We start from the raw sequence: 25389 nt of genomic DNA, 5'->3' as shown, positions 1-25389 counted from the left end.
CATCCTACTCATACCCATCCCCCTCTCTCGCCACAGGTGACGGGGAGGACGATGAAACGGAAGAAGGGGACGGAGGCGCTCCACAGATGAAGCCTGCACTCTCCAAAGCCGAAAGGAGTCACATCATCGTCTGGCAGGTGTCCTACATCCCCGAGTGACGACAGAGACCTGCCACCTTGACACCACCGCCACCAACCCCCCTCCCCTCCACTCCTCCCAGTAACTACCTATGCCAATGCCCTGTAAACCCCCCCCCCCCTTGTACAATGTTACAATGTTATGACGGCCCCCACGCCCCTGTAACTAATGGCTCACTCCGAAACGTTCACTCGTACACTACATGGTGCACACTATGTAGGAAACAAAACTAAGTAGTGAATGAGTGATATATTTCGGACATGACTCCCCTCAAGTCCCTCTCTCCTGTAACTACCTCCCCAATGCCTTGTAATGTACTCCTCCCTTACCTTGTAAGTACTCCCCACCCCCCGAGCCCCCGCCCCCCACCTACACTGCACTGTAACTACCCTGTCAATTCTGTACCTGCTGTAAGCTCTGTTAAAAACTACTCCTTCTGGCCATGTATCTTAAGTCCTCCGCACATAATTGTCATCCTCATTTACAAAATGCCCTATACCTTTCCTTGTATGCATCCATTTCTGGTTGGAAGCCAGCCCCCTCCCATCCTATCCCATACCACCCCACCCTCCACCCGAAAAAAAAAAAAACTGCACTGCTAAACACCATTTCCTTCTGAGAGCCTTTTTACTGCTGACTGTCTACTACTGCTACTACATACACAACAGCCCATACCAATAGCAAGACACCAGCCAAATATGGACGTGGACAAACCTTCTGAGGACAGCCAAAACATCCAACCCCCCCCCCGCCCCCATGTCCAAAAATCCCTCTCTCTCGCTCTCTCTCTCTCTCTCCTTCCATCTCTCTATTTCTCTCTCTCCTCCTCCTCATCCACACTGACCTCCTGATCATCTGCATCCTGTGACTTGACTGCTCATTGGGGACCAGCTCACAGCTCACTGACACCCACCCCACCCCTCACCACACCCTAACACAGGCAGCTGATTGGTTGAGAGTATTGTGACAGGTGTCTCTGATTGGTCGGGCAAGTGCATATTGGTAAGTGAGTGAGTACAAGGAAGGGAGTGTAATTGTGTGTGTCCCATTTGTCATTGATACTCATGTTCCGGGCAGTGAGAGTTTGCAATAAGCATGCTGAGAGGCACCGCAGAACTTTAAAACAAGATTTTTGATGCAACTTAAAATAAAATCCCCTTGTAAAGTATAGTGCCCTTGCAGAGGCCACACAAGGTCAAATGTGGCTACTGAGCAAAGCATTCATCTGGCTAGGGTCAGGTTAGCACTTGGATCCTAATTGCAAAAAGGAGTTGCACTTCAAGTGGCCTTTGAATGACGTGTTTACATGAAGGTGCAGATTTAACTTGGGTCTTTTTGTGTTGAATGGTGGGGCATTGTGACAAATGTCTTGGGTTGAAGGAAGGGGGAGTGAGAGTGAAAAATTACCAATGCATAGACACAATAGTCATAGACACAGTACATAATGGGAAGGAACTTAGCGGACCAAAGGGACAGACAGACAGACAGACAAGTAGATTAGCACAGACATAGCAGGTGAAAGGTGTGGACTGACTGGCGATGGTGATGTGATTGAAAGGCACATAGCAAGTGACCAGAGACAGAGGAAGGTGATGTGGGCGAAGTGATGAAAGTGAGCACATGAGCAACAAATGACTGCATCTGCCTCCAACCAATCAGGGATTGGACTTAAAGACAGTCATCAGTGAGCTGTGAGGGCACTCGTCCAATGAGATTTCCCCTTGACGTTTTTTTTGAGGAGTGGCAGCTGCTGGACTGAGGCCTGCACACGGTTGCCTGTTTTGATTGACAGCTGTCAGATGGATCTCCCTGCCTTGATGCTCTCTGTATGTAAACTCATCATTACTCTCTCTGTTCTCTTATCATTGTGGTTAAATATTAAATATTAAACATATTCGTGCTATGAACAAACAGACTCTGGTGGTGGAAATGAACTTTGTGGTGGTAACTAGTGATCTGCAATGTGTCTGAAATATCTCACACATGGTATTTGGATGAACAGACAGCAAAATATGGCATAGCTTGAAAAAGTGGGACTCCCTGTATCCCTACCGGTTACTTCCCATTATTAAACATAAATTAGGTGTACTTACACAAGTATTAAGGCCATGTAATAACATGTGTATATCGGTAAAAATTGCATGCGTTACTTTGCCATAAAATGCCATAAATGACAGGTGCAACTACAATGTGGCTTCTGGGTCATAAATTGAGCTTTGAAAGACTTACAAATTACTTTTCCAAAATGAACTAAACAAGGGATGCCCACAGTATTTATACAATAAACAAGAAGGGAGACATCATTTGCCACAGAGCTTTTTTTCCACACACCTTTATTTGAGATGGGAACTGTCACTTTGGTCATCGTTAAAGCTTATCAGTTACAACAATGATGGCGAGACACAGCTTACACACACTGGAGATAAGCTTCTCTCACACACACATAAGACCCTGCCCAAGCAGTACACTTACTCCAAGGAGTACACAGGAATTCAAGTCTTCAACAAATTATTGCTCTTATGTACAACTTCTGTACTGTAGTGCATTGTGTATACATTCAAGACCGCTATTATCCACACAGGAACACATTCATAAAAGATTTCACACGCAGAGTCTAGAAATAGACTTAAGCCCTGATTATATCAATCCCTGTGCATCAATCTGCCAGTCTCCAACTGGCAGACAGTGAGTAGTATTACAGTACCCCGTACCGTCGTAGCTCATGGGGTACTGAAAATACTATGACAGACAATGTGCTTTTTTAAAATATTAGGAGCAGGACGGACACACTTTAGAAAGGTTTGATTTTTGTTCTTTGTACCTGACCCATATGGTGCACTGCAAACACAAGTTTAAAAACGTTCCTTCAGAAGAAACGTATGTAAAAGTGAAAAAAATAAACTTCATTTCTAATGGACAAATTAGAGTTTTGCAGCCGGGTGGCACTTGTGCCATATAGTAAGCAAATGACGACATACAGTAGATTACATACAAAAGCCTTCAATGTTTTCTTATTGTATTTACAATGAGCTTTTTTGGTTCATTTTGGTTAAGATGAAGACAACATCTGTAGGTGAACAGCCACTTCAGTTTGTCTAACTCCCGATGGAGTGCGTATTGTTGCTTGTTTGAATGTCATAGTAACAGAGCTTAACAGTTCAGACTTAACTTAAGGCAGACTTAGCAGTGATGGTGTACGCAGCACGTTTCCCTGTAACCACATCCACGTGTGCCAGTTTACATTTTGCATCTCTTTACATTGGTTTGTATTTTGTTTAACATTTCGTTACCAAGTTTGGTTTGACATGCTGTGTGTATGCGTGTGTGTGTGTGCGTGTCTGTGTGTGTTACTCATAGATCCAATGATTGCTGCTTTCCTCCCAGCACATCAGTTCGTTCTGCTTAAACCAGAGGGAAATCTCTCTCTGTGCACTCTCAACAGAGTCGCTGCCATGGATCACATTCCTGAAATGGGAGAAAACGTCATTTAACATCGCAAATATCAAACGTATATTTTGACTCAGCACAGTTATTACACCTGGCCATTACAAACTGCAACACATGCCTCTCCATCGAGAAAGCTCTACTTGTTTATTTTGGTAAAGAAAGTCAAACTAGTCTACTGAATAATGAATGCAATTTAACATATAGGCCAGGGTTTTTATACTGGATGGGTACAGACCTACTACACACGTTCATACATTGCTAGACCTAAATACATCATGCCAGTACATCTCCTCTCTAATACTCTTTTAAGTTTTAGTGCAGTGTAGAAAGTGTAGAAAGTCTCATGTAGATATGATTAGATGTCCGTACACTAACCAGGGATGCGTTTCTCAACAGCGTTGTTGCTAACTAAGTTAGCAACTTACTTGGTTGCAATGCAATTTCCCATTGGCAACCTACTAATTTGCTTACTATGTAGTTAGCAACGATGCTTTCGGGAAACGGGGACCAGGGGTACATTTCTGGAAAGCATAGTTGTTAGCAGTTAGCAACTTCGGTAGTTGCCAATGGGAAATTGCATTGCCACCAACAAAGTAGCTAACATAGTTAGCAACTTCGCTTTCCAGAAATGCACCCCAGGTCACTTCAACAAATAGGATGTAAACCTAGAAAAGATCAGTGTAAAACAGCCTCTTCTGCAATATGAAGTCAGCTGCTGCGGAGGCACTCACCTGCCCACTTCAACGCAGAAGTCTCCTCTGATGGTTCCAGGCATGGAGTCAGCGGGATTGGTTTCTCCCAGCATCTTACGGGCCGTCTTAACTACCTCCTGGCCTTGCCACACCTGTCACCCACAAACGGAAGAGTGGGTCACACCTCACTTCAAAACCACAGCTCATTCAAATGACACTTATGTACAACAGCTTACAGGTTGCAAGATGTTAGTTTAGCCCATTTCTGCCAAAAGCACCTGCAAAAATCACCTACTAAATAAATACCTAAACCATTTTTGGGAAAAGGTGCCTCAGCCTCTGAAGCACATAAAAACATGAAATGAATTAGATTTAAAAGCTAAAGCTCCCATCTTTTAGTAAAACTTGTTCATTCAGCTCCACCATTCCAACATTTTTAATTTGAAAAAAATCTCAAATCTCATGAGCCGGAAAGTTGCGTCATGCAGCCCCCGGTGCTAAGGTCAATGTTGTGCTAGGCAACATCCGGCATAATGGGTTAAAAGCTGCTAGTTTATGAGGTCTAAATCAAGACTTGGGCTATACAAAAAAGAATTACTAAGGTATATCTCTCTTACTACTTTGCAGCGTCCACTCACCATTGCTACGATTGGTCCAGCGCTCATGTACTTGACTAGGCCGTTGAAGAAGGGCTTGCTCCTCAGGTCCCAGTAGTGCTCCCTCAGGTGCGCCTCCGACGCCTGCACAGCAACCACAACACCACACTTAATCAACCACCCACCTTTAACAACCAGCAAACACTATACACAGACTGGTGTATGGATACATTTGACAAAGGAACTGAGTACTTTCTTTGGATGTCTAGTACTCCGTGTGACAGCCTTATAGTCTTTCCACCCCAGTGTGTTTGTGAGTGAATATGTGCGTGTGTATGTTTATTTCCTCAGTACCTGAGTGTTTGTCCTCCCTCCATACGTACCTGTACGAGTTTGAGTGCCACCAGCTTGAAACCTTTCCTCTCGAAGCGGCGGATGATCTCTCCTACCAGCCTCCTCTGCACCCCGTCAGGCTTGATGGCGATGAAGGTGCGCTCGTTCACCCCGGTCCATCCTGCAGCAACACAACCACATGCCACATGCATCATTCATGAAAGGAAAAAAGTGCACACAAGTGCACACAGCACACAACAAAATTGCATTTATGCCTCATATGTGCAAGGGGCAGCCCCCAATGGTGCCCCAAGGGAGCAGTGCAGGGGGACGGTAGCCTGATTATCATTGACTTTCAAATCTCTTCGAGACTTGTTCTGAACAAGAGCATAACAACTAACGTTCTTAAATGGCATGGTTAACCCACCTCCCTCGGTTTGCTACTGGTCGAGGGCAGAAAAGGATGCGCCGAAGTTTAGACCAAACAGTTTCTTCGTCCCAATAGAACGTCTCTGCTTAAACCACGTCACTGCGTTGAACATGCCTCTACCCAGGACCGTTGGAGAGGCTCAAAGTTGATTCGTTCCCGACAATGTGGGTGGAGTTACTCAGCCCGGGGGAGCTCAGAATGTACCTGAACAAGCGCTTTGCCCAAATAATGTTGCAGAGCCGAAGGTGTTGCGTCATTAGGCGTTAGCGGGACGGTACCATGCTCAGGGTACCTCAGTCGTGGAGGAAGATAGGGGAGAGCTCTGGTTAATTGCTCCCCTCACCAACCTGGTGGGTTGGGAGTCGAACCGGCAACCTTTGGGCTACAAGTCTGATGCCCTAACTGCTTACCCATGACTGCACTACATGACTACCCAACTGGTGCTTCAAAAACATAAATCACTGCAATGGGTGCTATACACAACACCCATTAGAATTGTTTATGGGATGTGCGCACACGTCATACTTTTTGACATGCATCATTCATCACGGGAAAGATGACAGTAATGGGATGGCGCAACGTGCAAAGTCCTCACCTTCTCCATTTAATACAGGGTGATATTGTTTTATAATGGTAAACAAAACTGCCTCTGAAAGTAGTGTGTGTGTGTGTGTGTGTGTGAGGAAGTGAATTAAAGCCACTCAATGTGGGTGTCAGCATCTGGCCAATGCTGTAGCCTTTGTCTCCTATAACATTAATTTGCCATTTTTTACACCATAAATTACTTTGTTCCTCTACTGTTTGATAAGTAAAATCTGACCTTCTCAAATGAGATATGGCAGCGTGTGCCCATCTATCTCCACCTATAAGGTAAATGAAAGCAGTTTGAAAATGAAACCAATATGCCACATCAATGGTTCAAGGTACACCACAGCAGCACTGCAAAAATAATATTTATCCTTCCTGATGTCAGAATCAATGTTCCTCGACCATTGGTTCATATCACCATTGTTGCACGACTAAAACGGTCAAACAGTTTTTAGTTATCTAAATAAGAAGCATTAAGTGTTAAAGTCACTAGAGCGATGTCCATTGCAGTTTTTGAATGGGTTGAATGGTTGTTGAAATTAGAGAGCGGCATGCCCTTTACTGTCAAATTATCCATGAGAGTCCCCCTGCATACTCTGTCAAGAATAGAACCGTTTCTTAGCCGTGCAGCCAGATGTGGTAACTTTCCTGTCCAAAAAACAAGGTATCCCATTTCCAACATATCATTACACGAAAACTGGAACTACCTTCCGTCATACAGTAAACTTTTACAACGGGACCTACCGTCTTCTTCAGTTCGTGTTTGTTTTGAGGCGACATATTCGGGACCACGGGGGTGGTCTGCTCTTGCGCGTGGCCTTTTGCGCCCCATACCACACAGACAATCTGGCACTCTGGCAGGTGCTCCACGCTTGCCAACCAATCATGGCACGCCCATAGTTTACAGTGCAACACGAAGCCAATCAAAAAACAAGGTAGGCTACTTCTATTTATAGGTCTTAAAAAAAGATGCAGACGTAAAATTAAACCAATTGCAGATCTAATATTAGTTCTAAATAAATGAATGCAACAGACCTACTGATAATATTATAGTATACTGTTATATCATCGTGCCAGTCTCAGATGGAGCCCACCAGCTTGTCATTATTATTTTGTTCAAATGGTGGAAACAGCGTTTTCTGAAAGTTATTCTGCACATCTGTAAATGTAGCCCAGTGTATAAGATGATTTTTTCGACATTTTGTTGACCATGTTGTGCACCTTTTTTCACTGGGATACTTCTGAAATGTCACAAGCTACCGATGCAAAGACCACCACCACTGGAGGGGTTTTGTTACAATGTAACATAGGGGCACGAGTTAAGTTGATTACGTCACCAGGAGTAAGTTAACTGTTGAGCCACATATAGCCTGCTGTTACTGTAAGTTAGCTGGATACAACATGCTCTAAACGCCAAATGACAAATACTGGACAATAACCAGCTTCTAACCATCTTGAGACAGTATGCAGCATGTCTTCCAAGCTTGGCAGTCAGACTACTAGCTGTCTAGGAACTTGCCACGCTACGTCTGGCTGTAATAAGCCAGAGCTAATAGGCTAACTAGTTAGCTTAACCAGCACCAGCGAGTCGTGCAAGTCACCTAGCTTGATGCATTTGTGTCAGCTATGCCTTCAGGAACGAAGATCGTTACCTGTCTGGAAGATGTTTGCAAAGATTGTTAAGAAAAGGCAAATCATTGTTGCATCCCAGTCCCAGACGCCGGGGTACCCACGCGCTCCAGCCGAAATAGTTCACGGAGTGGAAGTAGGTTTTGTATGCGCGCGTCCGCGTGTCAGGGAGCGAGCGCGCATTCTCCTTCTTCACCATGGTATCCTCTCATACTGCAGGTGACCAAACTCATCTGCAATAAACACTGCAACTCCGGTCTTACGTACCATACATCTCTTAACACAATATCAAAATAAAACATCAAAAATGTGTATTGGACACCAACTTAAGTTTATTTACAATCTCACAATACAACATCAAAAGAAAGGGGGATACGAGGGCATGAGAAATGAGTCAGTCAAGACAGTCACGACTCACAAGTTCCACGTATATAGGACCACTCATCATCATTATTACCTGTAGCAATATTTCAGTCCTTCACAGCGAGTGGTTTCAACTGTGTCCACTTCCAGAGTGTTTGGTATTACAAGGCAGCCACAGTCCCTCATCTCTCTCCATCTCCCTGCACCCCACTGGCTTGCACGAGGTGATGGGCAACCCGGGTTCATTATTTATAATCCAGTGCCATGTACTCCAAATTACTTCAATGCCAAATTCAACGGGGTGATCATTCAAACAGGCAATCACCTGGTTGAAATCGGACAGGTAACACCAGGTCGTTTAGAATTTGTGGCATTAGATTATAACTAATAAATCCAGGTTGGCCATGTCTGTCTTGCACATGGGCCATGAGACTCATACTGGCGTCCCTTCCTCGGCCTGCCTCTGCCTCTGCTTCTGCCTCTCCATGTCCTGCTGGCGGAAGTACTCCTTGTTGAGCAGCACGTCTCTGTGTAGGGGCAGCATGGGCTCCTCTGTGGTGGAGAGGCCTTCCTTGGCCCTCTGTGCCAGGATCATGGCCCTCAGCAGGGGCGGGTAGATGACCGAGCGGATGGGGGGCTCCGGCCGCGCCTCGAAGTATGTGAACTTGGCCTCTTCGTGCTTGGGAACCAGCCGCCAGTCGTGATACATGACGTTCTCTATCTCGCGCTCCTTCTCCTCTGGTTTTCCTACGACAGACAAGTAAATTGTAAATTAGTATAAGGGTCAAAGACATGCAAAATGGCATTGTCATTCAGTGTAACGGATGCCTTCTGCTGACTGTAACTGTAAAAAACATGACTCTTTTTATTTATTTATTGTTACAGGGCATTCATGAAAGCCTCGGCTGTCATCCATTCACTTGAAACAATTTAAAAATCATGTGTTTTTGCAGTCACAGTCGGCGGAAGGTGTCCGTAACACTGAATGACAAAGACGTCTTCGACCCATAAGCAAACAGGTGGTGCCCATTATGATTCCGCTTGAGAGTCTTTCAACTCAATTGATTTTAAGGAGCTAATATCTGTTGGTGACAGCCAGAGATGAACAACATAATTCAATATTGCATGCAACATTTTGCACTACAGGAAACAAACAGAGCATAAGAAAACGATGCATTGGGCGAGATGTGGCTCTCTGGGTCTGGCACACAAAAGCATGTACACGGCATGATATAGATGAGACGTGGTTAGTTGCAAACAACTGGACTTTTTTAAAAACAAACTCTTGACAAGTATGACCAGAATGAACGAGAATTCATCCTCACACACATAGACTAAATGTTTTTGTATTTCTTTTGGCTCGGTATTAAGGAAAGCTACTGCATGACACCACTCATGTAATCAAGGGAACAGGGATATATCTGAATCTGAACATCTAAATCCTTCCTCTCACCTTTGTGTGTCAGGAGTCCCCATGCTTTCCCATGGTCCATACTCTGCAGGGATAACAAGACAAACCACACACATGGTTCAGTTTTCCTACTGGCAGTATCTTTTATGGCTTCATTGCATAGCAGGCTGATACAGTAGAGATAGGCAGACAGACACAAAGCCAGTCAGACTGACGGACACACAGGCAGACACACACATACCTCTGCAGTGTAATCCACTTTTACTTTGGTGATCTTCCAATAACTCGGCTCAGTGTGCTCCTCCAGCCACGACTTGCGCGTGAACAACCTGCCCACACCAAACATCCGCATGCTGGACAGCAGAGAGAAGAGACGACTTTCACGCCGCACGTCTTCCCACGCCAGGACCGGCAGCCGTTTGCCAGTGAACGGCCGTGTCATGGTGTCGTAGTCGAGGGCGTACCGCTGGGATTCTGTAGGCCGGTTCTTCAGTTCTCTGTAGGCGCGAATCTTCCGTGCCATCTCGGCGATCAGGCGGACACGCTTCTTCTTCACCATGTTGACGTTCTGAGACAGGAGAGAGAGACACACAAAAACACTTTCTTGTTAGCATAGTGTGATTTCAGGGGATGAAACTGACCCTGCCTAACTGATATGTGGTGCATCTTTCTATCACATTTGTTCACTTGTAAGTTGGGTCATTTCACGTGACATTCTGAGGGCTGTTGTATTCCATGCTGTTTGTGTAATTTGTAGAGCCAGAAAAGAGCTTTCAAATAACACCACAGACATGTTTTTGTGTCTTACAATGACTGATATAATCAAGGCTGAATGCATAGTGTCCTACCTTCATATGTAAACCTTTGCTAGTCTGTTACTCCCTTAATATTGGTGTCAGATTCACACAAATGCAGTTCTGGGGTGCTTGCTACTAAACAGGCACAGCAAGTATGATTGAAATCTGTGTCGGTCGGGTCCCAAAGTGTCTGATTTCACGTGAAATGACCCACATTAACCATAATAAAGTCCATCTGCACACAAACTAAATGGACAAAATTATTTAGACAAATAACAATTGCTATACAGATTAACAGCTAACAAATTATCAATTAACAACAAGTTCATCCATTGAAGCCTTCACTCTTACCATAAGATTCAAAAACAAGGTTTAAGAACATTGAAAATGTATGTCCCATCCATTCTGTAGCATACAACATAAAGCTTGAATAGAAAGGCCTTGTTGCTACCATGGTCCAGTTCATGCCAAAGGTCAGTAAAGGGTTAAGGTCCCGATTCTGTGTAGGGTCATTCCAAGTCAAATCAACAAGAGCCCGCACACTTAGGTCTCAAAAAATTCTGAAAATATTACTGAGTGTACCCATGGTACTTAAGAGAAACACTGTTACTTTATTTGAATGTAAGATGCATACTCTCGATGTTACAGCCAATTTCACTGGGGGAGGGGGGCGCCCATTTTGTTCACACTCTTTTTTTTGTCAAAGTTCACAAGCCCGTAGCTCAAGAACTAAACCTAGTAGGAAGCTCAAATTTGGCATGCTGGTACATAGATAGGAATTGTTTGTTGCAAAACTGGTGGGGGGGTTTTGGTCTGTATGATCCTGCATCGTCATGCATCAAAGATGATACAAATTGTACTGGGTGAAATTTTTGGCTGGAGCTTGCTCAAAGATTTAGGCCTTCAGAAACATATTTGTGCCCAACATAGCCTCATGATTTTTTTCCCCCTTGTAGATACAAGTAGAAACACTCCCATAAAAAATCCTATAAATAGAAAGGAAAACCCATCAGTGTTTGACCAGAAGACCTCACAAGTCTGACAAATCATTTTGGGTGTCATTTTCAGAGCACCAGAACACCTTGTGGGATTGTCCACAGATTTTTATTTTATATTTTTCTTCATTCTCCATGAAGTCTTCTTTTTAAAAATGCCAATGAGACTTGTCTTACGTGATGTTTTCTTTTGTAATTTCCACCCTATACATGGGCAAAATGCAAAAAGAGAGCAACATGATTTCGATAACATTTAATGTAAAGGCTAAATAATCAAATGCAAATTTTGCCCAGACATGATCACCCGAGAGTCCCTGTGCAGGGGTGCAGGAATCCCTTTCAATTTAAATGATTTCAGGAGCGTTCAATGTGGGAGCAGGTTCGCACTAACACCGAAAGAGACAGTAGGTCAGGCACAAGAGTCATTGTTACTTTTTTTGACCAGCAGATGGCAGCGGAAGAAACGCATAGAAAACATATTGCCCTCAATGTGCATGTTGCCCCATGTTCAGGTTGGAAATTACAAAAGAAAAAACATAAGAGACAAAAAAACTAAGAAAAAAACAAAAAAAAATCACATGATCCTGCAAGGGTTCTGGGCAAAAAAGATGACCACCCAAAATGATTGTGCCTGTGAGGCTTCTGAAGACATAGGGAAAATTTCAATGGAGAATTTTTTGAAGATACAAGTGAAATAAAATAAAAATGTGGGAAATCAAATAGTTTCTGGAGCTCTGAAAATGACACTCACAAAATGATTTTGTCAGACTTGATGAGGTCCTTCTGGTCAAACACAAATGGTTTCCACAAATTTCATATCTAGATTTTTATGAGAGTGTTCCTACTAGTCGTCTACAGAGGAAAAAATCAAGAGGTTGTTGGGCACAAATATGCTGTAAAGGCCTAAACAAGAAAAGCACAGACCAAACTCCAGTACAATTTGTATCATCTGTAATGCCCTGAATCACAGGCCCAACTGACAGTTTTGCAACAAACGATTCACTATGTGACCACATGCTAAAGTATTCTACATGGTTTAAGTTTTATTGAGTACGGTTGTGAATTGCCAAAAAAAACATCAAATGGGCGTCTCCCCCAGTGAAATTGGCTGTAACATGGAGAATATACATCTTACATTCAAAGTAAAGTTGATCTTAAGTACCATGGGTACCTGTAAATGAGAGAACCCTGTAGACCTATGAAGGCTCTGTTGATTTGGCGTGGAATACCTGTAGTCAAGAGAGGAACGACCATTCACCACCAATTACAACTTACAGAGCCTAGAAGGGTCATAGCCGAAGTCATTTTAGATTTAATTTCACTGAAATTGCAGAAAATTCAACTACCAGCACGCAGGGCCCAGACGCAGGCACCCCTGCTTTGTGCTAGGAATAACAGGACCTTTTTGTTTTATGGGTCCCTAGGCCCATTGTCTATAAAAATGGGCAACGCATCGCTGAATCTGACCAGCATATCGACAGTGAAATTCAGACTGAACAAACACAAAATACCGTCATTCCAGCTGTTGTACAAGTGCTACATTATAGATTCCAATCATGCCGTGTTATGTGATACAATGATTAAGCCCAAGTACAATTCCCCACTGGGACACTGCTTATTGTGTTTCTATTCATTACAAGAGGTTGAAAAGTGCTCGGTAAGCTATCATCTATGTAAAGAACAACATATTTTAATCCAATGGCATCCCAGTTACTATCTGATGGTGCCTATGAAGACACGTCAAACGTCTTCATGTCAACTATCCTCATCCTCCTTAGGACAAACGTCCTAAATGTGTAAGTGAACACAACTGAAATACTCAACAACACATCTCCACACTTCACTGGCTATATATGTTTAAATTATCTAACGAGCGGAGGCTGTTTTGAAGAACTTTCTTGACAGCCAAGGATGAGCTGTGATGCACGTGCTACCACATAAAGCGCACAGGACTTCAGTAACGCCGATTTCATGAGAACACAAGAACCAGATAATCAGTCCAACATGTTATTTTACTTCTTGCAAATTGATAGCGTCTCACCTACCTGCTTATTTAACCGTAAACAGCCGAAATGACCTCCGTCAGGATGCGTCAGGCCAGTGGTACACCCTTGAAACGGTTCCGTGAAGAAAAATCAAATGACAGGCATAAAAGGTTCCGCCCTCAATGTCAACATCGATGCAAGGATTTTATTCGTGAATTCATAGAAATACTGTGAAAGTACAAAATGCAGTGGATTTTTTGCCAGTGCTGTGCATGTGTGGAAAGAGAAGTGTCATTGTTTTTTAGTGCAATGGCCTCCTAGGTAGGGGCATGGATTGTGTGTGTGTGTGTGTGGGGGGGGGGGGGGGGGGGGGTTAGGGTTGTGTACAGTGTGTTGGGGGGTCATGGACTGAGTAATTTGGGGGGGGGGGGGGGGTGGTATGTGTGTTTGGGGGCTTCATCTAGGGCGGGCAGCCTTCGCTAGTGTCAATTTAGGGGTAAAACACCTTTAAGATGGTGAGTGTAACTTTTGAACTTCACCTCCCTCCGTCTCCCTCTGCAGCCACTGACAGACCACTTCAGTCTGTGTTTTCAGGTGAGCGCTGGGCTGTTTGGCAGACTAGTTGCAGTTGATTGGGGAGGAAGGATTAGCAAGGTTATGTAAGCTTATTTGTGGTTGGGGAATGGAATGTGTTGTTTAAGAAAGAATGTTGTACAATTGGAAATTCCCTTTCCTTCTCTCTGGTGTTGCTACTACTGCTGTTGGTCCAGAACTGTGAGTAGAGTCAGGGGGGAGGCTTCAGTGCAGGCCATTGGTAGACGTGTGGTAAAATGTATGTGCATGAATACCCCTTGATATTTGTCAATACAGTTGTACAAAAATAACACATTTAGCAGACTGATTTTGTGCATATTTATTTCATGTTAACACCATAAGTCGGTTAAAGGCCATGCTTTAGATATACAGAATGCAAATAGAGACTAAGCTTATACATACAGTATGTACAGATGAAAGCATAGTTGAAGAAATATGTAAATTTATATACATACAATAAGCAAAAGTGCTTTAATGCATAACAAAAAGGGTTTTTTTTCTTTTTACAGACAATTATAAAACATATATTTATAGTGTATGTATTTGATTAAGACCCACTGAAAAAGAAGACACAAGAGAGGAGGCTTCCTCCACAATGACATTGTCTAAAAAAAGAAGATATGAAAAAATGAGGCTATGAAAACAAAACAAAAACAAAAACGAAACTTGTGTGTCTGAACAGCATTTTTAAAAAGTGTCACCTAGGATACCATGGTTTGAATGACAGGGCAGGCCAAAGGCACAGGAACACTCCTCACGTGACTTAAGTATGTAAACTGATCTGAATCGTACACACTATGCACATACACACACCAAACCTAATTAAATTATAAGATAGCCACTCACTCACCCACATAGGTTGACACATCAGCAAAAAAATACACAAACAAATAAGGAGTGCTCCACATTCTACAGGTTTGCCTCAATCCCCTTTTCGGCCAAATTCCATACGTTTCTGAGGGTGTTCATTGTTCCTCGAGTGTACACATAAATTATGCAATGAGCTTTTGTGGAAGAAAGTATCTGAATTCATCAGGCCACATGTATTTGTAAGAAGGTCCAGTTACAAAAAAAGACAACAACGAAAAATGTGTGAAGCAGCAACTGGCAGAAAGCACAAGAAAACACAGACATCACGGTGTGTTTGATTTCAAATCCTGCAACAAATGAGACCTGTTCCTTCACTGCAGTAAACAACTCTGAGTGCGACCGTTTCTCTCCCGCCATTCAAAATCCTAAATATACCCATCAGTAGCTTTTGGTCGAAAGGCAACACGACCAAACTGCTGCAAGGGGCCTGACGGGCACCTTTCTTAACACGCCAAAGTAAACGAGTAGTTAGAGCTTTGGCCACGTAGGCGAGGGCAGGGGCTATTTCAAGAACATGGTTAAACTAGAAGCACTCAGAGAGCGCAGACCTCCGCCAAGGAAGCTGCTTAATAGAACATCTGACTATGTTACACCCTCTCTTTCTGCCTTCTTTTGTGGAGTTAGAAACTGCAATTCAATATGTGGTCACTAGGGGCGTCTAGATTTATAGGCCAGCAATGGTGAAGAATCTTTAAAAAGGTCCTGGTTCTGGTTCGTGATCCAGATCACATTTAATCACATGTTCCTTGGGTCTTTACCAACAACTCCACAAAGTTTCGTCCAAATTCGTTGATTGTTTGTTTGTCAGCTGGATAACTCAAAAACTAGACAGACAGACAAACCAACGCTACCGAAAACATTACCTCCTTGGCGGAGGTAATGATATACCAGTATCTGGGTAAGTTTACCTACAGGAAGTGGTAGACTTGCTAATTGATAGCCCAAATGTGTCATTTAGTTCCAAAAAAATGAGGAGGTTCTTCTATTCGATGATTTATCACTACCTCATGGTTAACTTAACCTGCTTTACTACTGAGACAGGTTATTGGAATACACCCCAGGTTGAGACTAATACTTGATCTACTTCTTCCGTGTATCAACACTTCCGAGAACAGCATCCAGAAAGCAGTAACAGTTTGAATATTTTTTAAAAAGCAAAACACATGAAACAGGCCACAATGTTAAGTTGAGTTGTGCAGTCCAGTGTAAATTGTTTAAGGAACCAGCTGATTTGCTGTTGTAATACTCTCAAAATGTTTTAAATACTGTTAGGAGCCTTTGATATCCAGTTAACGCTTGCTGACAAACGCATCAACGATCACAGTAGACCACTGTGGCATTGGAATGCATGGAAGGAACTGTTAAGCCCGTGTTTCTAATATCCTGAACCAGTGTATAAAGTCACTGCTGTTGGCAGAATGCAGCTGGTCCCCAAAGGCTCTCACAGGTGTGTTTGGGGTGTTGCACGTGGATGTGTGTGTCTATAGAAGGGTGTTTTCTTTTCTTAAAGCCAGCCTCTAAAAGCACTTTCTCTTTGACCTTTTTGAACGTGGAGACTTAGACTTAATTTTTAATTTGTAAACGCCAGCTTTTTTTTTTACTAGTTAATCAGAATACTTTGCCTATTCAGGAAAAAAACTCATTCAGTTTGTATTAAATCAGTGTTGCGTTTTTTTCTTTAAAGGGATATTTTCAGAACCCCCGCCATTTTGCATTACAAAAAGAAATACTGTACTTAAGTTTGTGTGTTTTTTGTCGCGTGCACCCACAGTATTCATATCTTACCTTTTGCATGTAGAGTGTGTGTGTGTGTGTGTGTGTGTGTATACATATAGATATGTGTGTGTGTGTGTGTGTGTTTGTGTGTGTGTGTGTGCGTAGATCAGGTCCAGCGGCAGCGTTTCCTTTGGCAGGCCTCTGGGTCAGAGCCGCAGCTCTCTGAGTCGCTGCTGGATGAGGGTCCCGCGGGCGAGTGTGAGTGCGCGTGGCCCTGCGAGGGGCTTTGTGCGTGGTGGTGGTCCAGTGTCAGCACCCAGCCCAGCTTGGAGTGAAGCAGCTGCCGGAGTCCCGGCGGCAGGGGCAGGACCCCCAGGGCGTCGGTGCCCGAAGGCAGCAGCCTGCGCAGGCGTGCACAGCAGAGGTACTGCAGGGAGGTGGGCGCCGAGACGGAGCGGATCAGCTTCATGCTGCTCTTGGCCGCCGTGCTGCACGCCATGGGGAACACACGCTTGTTCTGCAGCTCCGTCGCCGCCACGCCTGCACACAAAACACACACACGCACATCAGAAGACATAAGGCGGTGAGCCGTTAGAATCATCCAAGCTCCTCCAAACTTAGAACAAGCACACACACTCACAGAAAGTATTAGATATATAATCATCCAAACTAACTTATGTGTGGTGTTGCTTCAACATTTTAGGATAATTTGTTTGTTGTTGCTCCAAAAGAGTACTGTGGGAAATATTTGTTCCCACTTCAGTACACGTGTACTAACAGTACGAACAATGTTAACTAACAAGAAGAACTCCTACCAACGGGAGATGTGGTAAAGTTAAACTCAGGTTCTGCTATGGAAATCCTATCTTTATGGGCATAATTACATAATCTTCTGGACATATTCTGACAACAATCTTCTGGGCATATTCTTACAGGTTTCTGATTTACTATGGCTTTCTGCTATTCAGTAGAAGCATATACTGTACTTCAACCCGTGGAAGATGGCATAAATAACAATATAACTAACTAAGTCAAAGGAATACTGTTCACTAGGCAAAATGCTGAGAAGGTTTAACGTATGAACATTTGGATGCCACCCAAGCCTAATTTGCGCCACATCTTGTGTGTGCTAATACACTATATTTGGCACATAAACCGATTTAACTTTGGAGGCTAATCCTTTCAAGATGGAGACATCAGAATTTGCACTTTGGTGACCAGTTCTAACAGTTTTTAAAAAAATTCTACTGCCATCATTATTCCATTTTTGTAGTGTTGCACCCATACCGATACCAGTATCGGTGGATCGGCACTAAAATGGTGGTATCGGTATCGGCGAGTACCAACAAATAGGGCACCGATACCATTTACAGGTGCTTGTATGACACTTAAACAGCCTTGAAATTAGTTTTTTCATAGAGGTATTTAAAAAGTATAAAAAGTTTTGCTGGATTCACTTTGTATTAGTCTTTTTCCTGTTTCACAAAGGTAGGCAGCAGCCTGACAAAGCCATGCAATGATTTTACATCCAAGTAGTATGCACTACAGCCCTTCATATATATACATTTCAAATAGTGGTATCGGTATCGGTATCAGCCGATACTGCACAGCCAGGTATCGGTATCGGGGCCAAAAAATGGTATCGGTGCAACACTACATTTTTGTATAGGTTATTACCACACCTGTGGCCTACATTTAACATGGTTTGACAGTGCAGCTCACCACAGTGGCACAATACGTGAGTAGCAGGTGTGGGCAGAAGTCCAGGACATTTATTGTAGAAAAAGCTTCACGCTCAACTGCAATTCAATTCTGTAGCACCCCATTAAATCAACAATTTTATTTTGTAAAATAAAAAACAGCTTTGAGTTGAGTGCACTTTCTTACAAGACAGAAGTCTTGAACAGAATCATATATTTTTTTTAAAGGTCCGCACACTCATTTGGATTTTTTGAACAGAATCATATCCTGTGCTACTGACCTATGCACTTTCGGTTCTTGAAGAATGTGAGAGTGCCGTGCCAGGTATCCAGGTGCACGCCAATGATGGAGCCCTGGCCGAACCGCGACGAGAAGCTCACTTTGTCACCTTTATGATGAAGCAGACCTGCGTGGACACACACACACACACACACACACACACACACACACACAGTATATCAGAGGTGTGTGAAGTAAAAGTAGTAGTGCTCTTACCTACTTCATTAGGTACATTGGAATAACTTTTGCCTACATTACGCAACATCACTGTTGTAATAACATCAGTAAGGGTACTTTTACTTTTTACACCTCTGTAGTACGTATATACACGCACACAATGCAAGAACTGATTACGAGGGAAAAACATAAGGGAAGTGGAGAAGAGTTTTCAGGCAGGTGCGAGACCTCTGGTGGTGCTAGAAGGTCATTCATGTTGTTACCTGTGTACGACAAGCCCCAGCTCTCGTCATCCTTCCCCAGCAGACTGCAGAAGGTATGCCTGTACTTATCCAGGTTCACATCGGAGGTGCCGACTCCCACCATCTGTAGCATGTCCAGACGAGAATCGATTAGTCACACATTCACATATCTTGTCTGACACATTGGCCTTTCTAAGCGATTTTAACTGCTGCTTCAAATATCTTGTCTGGCATTTTGGAGGTTTTTTAAATGTTTTTTTTTTAATTATTGAGATTTACTCGTTGTGCTAAGGATCAGTGCATAACTGAAGGGGGGAGCAGCCCTTTACATTTGTGCAACAGCTATCGTGAATGAAGAGCCCACATGTGGTGCTTTATACAGAATGTAGAAATGTTTCAACGCTTCACTTGTGACTTGAACACGGTTAACATTGAAATGCACTTTCTGTGCCATGAAAGTCATTACATCATTACTGTACGAGTGTATGTTTTAAAGAATTTTTTTTTTTTACAATTTTAAGAGATTACCTGACAAAATGGCATTATCACTGTACATGAAAACATGACTTTTTTTCTCAACGCAACGCAAAAAAGCAAAGGCATTGACTACTAGAGACTTGACTGCCGGCCAAATGCTCGTGAAAATTCAGTTCGGCTGGTCGAAAAGAAAGCTTACCAGCCACTTTTACTGATGACCAGAGTATGTTTGGCTAGTGCAATTAACACCTACTAGCCAAATTCAGGTAGAGAAGAAAAGAGTTAATTTATAGCCCTGGAGGTGAGCAATGTGAAGATGGTTGCAGGCTGTGATAGATGCCAGCATCACCATGTCTCCATATCGGCATGTGCCATTGCTATGGTCATAACAAACCACACGGGGCACAGTGAAGGGGAAAAGGGCCTCTGCATTTTCTGACGCCTTCGTGACATTGCTGAGCCCTGCATAGAGCATGCCAATTGGACACGTGAGCAGGCTGCTTGGGAAGACTACTCTGGGAATCATCGGAACCACCATCAGAGACAGGATTAATCATGCTGTGGAATATCTATTGGTTTTCATGAGGTCAAACCCATGTCTCTGGCGGTGCACTTTTGACCACATTGCTAGAGAGCTAGGATCATTGGCAGTCAAAGCTCAGGGAGAGCCCTAATGATTGATAGGTATTCCATCACAACATCAAATGCAAATACATAATTTATGATGAATACAATAAATTAAATTTAAATTAAGCTGCCAATTAGTGTGTAACGTCCTCCCGGATCAATGAAGTGTCTCTAGTACAGAACTATCGTACTCTACTATTAAAAACTGTTGACTTGGGGGTTGCTGTCGGGCACTGCGGTAACCGGTAACACAGCATACCATGAATGGGATGCATGCTTGTATGCCTGAGGCAACTCAGGTTCAAGTCTGGCCTGAGCCATTTACCCACCCTTCCCCATCTCTATCCCCCACAATTCTCCTGTCCCACTCTTCACTTTCACATCCCAGTAAAGGCAAACCGGCAAAACATATATTTAATTAAAAAAAAAAAAAAGATTAAAAAAACGGTAGGTGTGAGCTCACCATGTCAGTGCCGTAGACGGGCGAGGTCATCTTGATCTCCCAGAAGTGCTGTCCGTCCGTCAGCTCCCGGGACCCCCGGATGGCCGCCGTGCCACAGCTGTACTCCGAGTGGAAGCTGACCTTACGGTTCTCGCAACTGAGCAGCGTCGCCGCCGACCGACTGTCATCGTCCCATACCCAATCAAAATCTGCCACACGGACAAGGGGATGAGAAGCGCAAAGCAAATCAGGAAGGGCATCCAGCAACAAGGCCCATAGACATACAGACCACAGACGTGCAAACCTTTTCTTGTCAATTTTGCACCCGACACAAGGTACACAGACACGTGCATACGGTGCAATATTGACAAAGCCGCGAGGGGTGATCTTCTGCGGTGGAAAACATTAAAGAGAACCCTGTTGGCTATCTGCCCACTAGACTGACATATGTCCATGTCAAATGTATTTTTTCATGTACTGGGACAAATGTGTTGTCTTGGGGTGAATGTTTAACAATGTGGTTAGAGGATCTGATTGTATCGAGTTTGTTTCATGTCTCTCGCTCCATTTTCTGGAAAGAAATCCCCCCCCTTTGGGAGACAATCAGTGCTTGAAGTCCAAAAAAAGAAGTGCAGGAACCCTAACTGTCCGATTATATCATCAAAAAGAAGTGAAGGAACCCTCGCCACTTATAAAATGCGGCGCACAACTAGTGCAGGAACTCTGATGATGAAAATTAAGAGGTGGGGGAACTGAGTTCTCCCCCCACTTCAAGCACTGAGGACAATAAAGCTACAACTACTGCTACTACTAGGAGGAATAAGAGCGAGACCCACCCTGGTCGTCCTCCCCACAGTGGCAGTCGTGTATGTGTGTGAAGCCACGCAGGCGAGGGTTGCAGCTGGCCTCGATCTGGGAGTCGCAGCTGCAGTAGGACTCCCCAGTCACTGGCACCGCACTGGGCACTGGGGGCTCAGCCACCGACAACTCCACCTCAGAGTCCGAATCACTGTACTGTAGCACAAAAACACACACACACACACACACACACACACACACACACACACACACACACACACACACACACACACACACACACACACACACACAGACACACGTCACTTTTGCTTGCATGAAGTGAGATAGTATAGAATGTCGGAGTCAGGGCTCGAGTTGTAGGGGGATGAGGGGGGGGATGCCATCCCCCTTATAATGAAAAATGGTCAAAAATCATCCCCCTCTAAAACAGGCATCCTTTCTTCACATAGTGTTAAAATTGCACTTTTAGCAACTACATTTTCAAAAATTTATCTGGGTAGAAACCCCCAATAATCACAACCCATCTATATTGCTCATCGCTGCCTTTTACTCAGTGTACACTAGGACTGTAGGGAAGGTGGGCCAGAACATAACACTGTTTAAGACTGTTGTGACCACTTTAATCTTCAGAGAGTAAAGTATGGGCGCAGACAAACACACCTCTGTTTCCGAGGCTTGAATAAGTGCTCTTGCATCGGAATCTCGCCGGATACTACCCCAAACGTAGCGCCACGCCCGACTATTCCTGCTTCTTCTCGACATGCCAGTCAGATGCAGTAGCCTGTTGACAACAACAACATGTCAAAATCCAGCGCACAGCAACAGTCGGGGAAAACAACGTGGTATTTCTGTCCTCAACTGTCACGCTCAAGTTAATAACTAAGCGATTGTAGAACGCAGTGACAGTAACAGTGAAATTATTGTTTTTTAATCTGGTTGTGTTAGGGAACCGTTGCATGAACACATGAAAAGAGGAAATTCTTTGCGAACTTCCAGAAGCTAACATTAGTTGCATTATCGAGAAGCTAACATTAGTTGCATATTGTCAGCATCGCGAGATGGTTACAAGCAAAACAATAACATGTTGGCGACGGCTTTGGACCAAAACTGCAGCAATGTTGTAAGATTACCAATAAGCGAGGAGTTTTATGCAACAGCCTCTAAGCAAACGTGGCTAGCTAGCCATTCCAAACCACTTGCAAAACTTTGGAATGTCACGAGACTTATTCACTGGAGACGCAGATGGTCAATTGTATTATCTGATGGAATGCACATAAAATTGTGTGAATATCAGATTGCACCCCGCTTCCACTAATTAGCTAAGTTCTCTGCAAAATAGCTAGAAATGTTATGGTAACTTGTAAGCCAGCGCCAGCTGACCAGGGGTTGACTTACAAATAGTCACAAGTCTTTTGAGTATTGTCTTCGAAAGATATGCAACAGGTAAATGCATAAATGCAAATCTGCATGTCACGCAAAACCACGCTATTACAACATGTATTTTACGTAAAATCAAAGTGTTGCCTTTTTTTACCACATAGCTAGCGTTGGCTAACGTTACTGGACTAGCTAGCCTGCTGCAGAACAGTGAAGCGGAGGGACCCCAGCAAGCCATCGTCCGCTAACTTAGCTGGAGGAGGTAGGATAGCAAAGTTAGCTACCACCGAACTGTTCTACAGTACTCCTATCACGGTAAACTTACCAGTCTTCAAGCTGTCACGTGTAGATGTTCTTGTCGTCCTTCAACTTTCCAAGTAATGAAAAAGTGTGTTTGCAAATGCACTCTCTGTGTCCAGCCGTCACTTCATATTCGCTAGCTATTTAGCTAAGGTTGTCCTGGCTGCTACCTGTCACGGTCCCAGCAATGACCTACTTTCACGACAGACGTAAACAATACCAAAGAAAATGGAATCTTGTACAAGAACGACAACTAGCTGGTGTGGCCAGGAGTGGCACTGCAGCTATGTTATCGCAGCCAAGTAAATAATGAATGGGTGCCAATGGGGCTGTACGCTTCTCTTAGAACTATCTGCCCGTGTGATTTTTTCCCTGGAAACAATGGAGTCGCGTTCGATAGATATGAGTAAGTGAAAGCATTTGCCGACACGTTTGCATCTTGTCAAGTGTTAGATTCGTGAAAATGACCCTTATTTCAACTATAGCAATGACATAACACGTGACAATCGACTTTACGGCATACGCCATTTGTTTTGTAGTTTTAAGTCTGACTTCAGATGTCGATGTGTTTAAAGTTATGTTAGGATTGTTGCGGACACCTGTTATTTATTGCATTTAATGTGGTGGAAAAGCGGCATGTGTACATGGGGTAAAGGAAATGACTGCGCTCATCCTTAAGCATTTGGGCACCTTCAATTAACATGTTGGGCGGCGGTGGGGGGTTTTGAGGTGTGTGACCACAGACATCATATAGGAAGACTAGATACGTCATCGCGTATTTCAAGCACGTCCGCACAGGTCGGCCATATTAGAGCAGCCTAAACTCTCCACAGACCCTCCGTTACAGCTGAAGTAAAGTGAAGAGTTGAAACGTTGGGATACTTAAAAATGTATGCTGTTGCTTCGCTGAAATATTGACACGTGTTTATAAATGGTAGGGCTCCTTAAGACTGGGGTAAAACGCCCAGGAGAGTAATAGGCCTATGCTTCCCACTTAACCTATTTGTAAAAAAAAATAGATAGACCTAGAGCTAATACACATTTTAATCATTGCTGTGCATTACGTTGACGGCATGGATATATTCATTGCATCAAATTATAGACGACAGAGATGACGTACTGGAAGAGAGATGTAGCCTACAGCGCAACAAGTTAATTCTATCTGGATGGCTTTAGCGTCACGACTCATTTTGAACACAAGGTGGAGCTGTCGAAACCAAAGCAGAATGTAGACTAAAGTGAACGTTTATCTGTTATTTTACTGAAAATATAAAAGATTACTTTGTGCATTTGTTTATGGGGTCTATTTAATTACCCGAATAAGCCTACTGAATTATATTATACATGATTTTAGACCTATGAACATTATAATATAATGTAATATAATATAATAATAATGTAGATATGCATCACTATGCAGTATCAACATATACTTTCGTTTGGATTTTTTTATATTGTGTAAAAAACCAACCCTTTCGAAAATCGAAAAAAATTTGAGGGAATTATGGCCATCTGAAGAGTATACAACACCAAAAACTCATTGCAACTGTTTGAGCCAGCAGGCTGCTCTATCATGGCCGCCATGCGCGGACGTTCGACTTGCATGACGGGAACGCGGACGACGCATCTAGTCTTCCTATATGATGTCTGTGTGTGTGACCGTAGATGTCTCTGCTAGGATCAGTCAGAGTACGTCTCTCGTCAGCTCTGGTCGTGAATAGTCGCAGAGATTCCTCAGCCAGCAGGTATTAGCCGAATGCTAGCGTGTTGCAGGACAAAACTAACACGTCTTTGGGAGAACAAAGCCATGTCAGGAACCTTTAACTTCACTTCTAATACAACTTCCATGATAAGGTACAGAATGTGCACACATCTTTACAAACCAGAGAACAGAATCGTCACAAATCCCTGCTGAGCCATTTAGCCCAATAGGCTCCCATTCATCTTTTACTTGGCTGCGTGCGCCAACGGGGCTATAATGGGAGCCAATGAGAGACGGCTATCTCATAGCTTAGAACATTTCTGACAATACATTACCATGTCCTCGCTCTTAGTTCACACCTGATTGGATAGCGCATAAAAGAGGTGGGATATAGTACGTGTATCTTGTGTTTCATTGGCCAATGCCACTGTCAAAGAACTGTCAGAGTCTTGCGAGGTGGACATTTTGGCTCTTTACTCAAGGAAGCATGCAGTTGCATGTGTAGCAAGAGATTGGGTAGTGTAGGCAGGAAAGGATTTTGCCCGCTCTGCGCACTAGGCATTCTATTTCAACATAGACATCTGACACAAATCCATAGCTTTACACATTAGGCGATTAAGTTACATAATGCGCTAGTTTTCTTGGTATGCACATGTAGGAAC

General features: G+C 43.5%; 4 protein-coding genes across 5 annotated transcripts in view; 1 reads left to right on the top strand and 3 right to left on the bottom strand.

Annotated features, from left to right (window-relative positions):
- Positions 1-2046, top strand: part of mapk8ip3 (mitogen-activated protein kinase 8 interacting protein 3) — a 55218-nt gene extending 53172 nt beyond the window's left edge. The window contains exon 32 of the mRNA XM_063184537.1: positions 37-2046. Within this exon, the coding sequence (XP_063040607.1) occupies positions 37-158 (122 nt within the window). The 3' untranslated portion in view covers positions 159-2046. The remainder of the gene's footprint in view (positions 1-36) is intronic.
- Positions 2047-2494: 448 nt separating this feature from the next.
- nme3 (NME/NM23 nucleoside diphosphate kinase 3) lies at positions 2495-7995 on the bottom strand. Of its 2 annotated transcripts, none has more exons than XM_063184527.1 (5): positions 7877-7995; positions 5257-5387; positions 4916-5017; positions 4317-4429; positions 2495-3603 (listed from the first exon to the last, which is right to left on the bottom strand). In XM_063184527.1, exons 1-5 carry the CDS (start codon positions 7920-7922, stop codon positions 3486-3488), a joined length of 510 nt encoding a protein of 169 aa, XP_063040597.1. In that variant the 5' UTR covers positions 7923-7995; the 3' UTR covers positions 2495-3485. The 2 variants fall into 2 exon arrangements, with proteins under 2 accessions (XP_063040597.1, XP_063040589.1); XM_063184519.1 differs by lacking the exon at positions 7877-7995 and adding an exon at positions 6969-7083.
- A 170-nt stretch (positions 7996-8165) lies between these two features.
- Positions 8166-13579, bottom strand: mrps34 (mitochondrial ribosomal protein S34). Its single transcript, XM_063214420.1, has 4 exons — positions 13465-13579; positions 9869-10195; positions 9670-9712; positions 8166-8963 (listed from the first exon to the last, which is right to left on the bottom strand). The coding sequence occupies exons 2-4, from the start codon at positions 10184-10186 to the stop codon at positions 8650-8652; spliced, it is 675 nt and encodes a 224-aa protein (XP_063070490.1). The 5' UTR covers positions 10187-10195; positions 13465-13579; the 3' UTR covers positions 8166-8649.
- Positions 13580-14302: 723 nt separating this feature from the next.
- Positions 14303-23197, bottom strand: spsb3a (splA/ryanodine receptor domain and SOCS box containing 3a). The gene is made up of 7 exons (XM_063184506.1): positions 23051-23197; positions 22009-22129; positions 21366-21543; positions 20551-20738; positions 19005-19107; positions 18566-18691; positions 14303-17124 (listed from the first exon to the last, which is right to left on the bottom strand). The coding sequence occupies exons 2-7, from the start codon at positions 22108-22110 to the stop codon at positions 16751-16753; spliced, it is 1071 nt and encodes a 356-aa protein (XP_063040576.1). The 5' UTR covers positions 22111-22129; positions 23051-23197; the 3' UTR covers positions 14303-16750.
- Positions 23198-25389: the final 2192 nt, after the last annotated feature.

The sequence above is a fragment of the Engraulis encrasicolus genome, chromosome 2, assembly GCF_034702125.1.
Source record: "Engraulis encrasicolus isolate BLACKSEA-1 chromosome 2, IST_EnEncr_1.0, whole genome shotgun sequence".
Classification (NCBI taxonomy): Eukaryota; Metazoa; Chordata; class Actinopteri; order Clupeiformes; family Engraulidae; genus Engraulis; species Engraulis encrasicolus.
The sequence above is the reverse complement of the archived record's forward strand: the minus strand, read 5'-3'. Positions and strand labels throughout refer to the sequence as shown.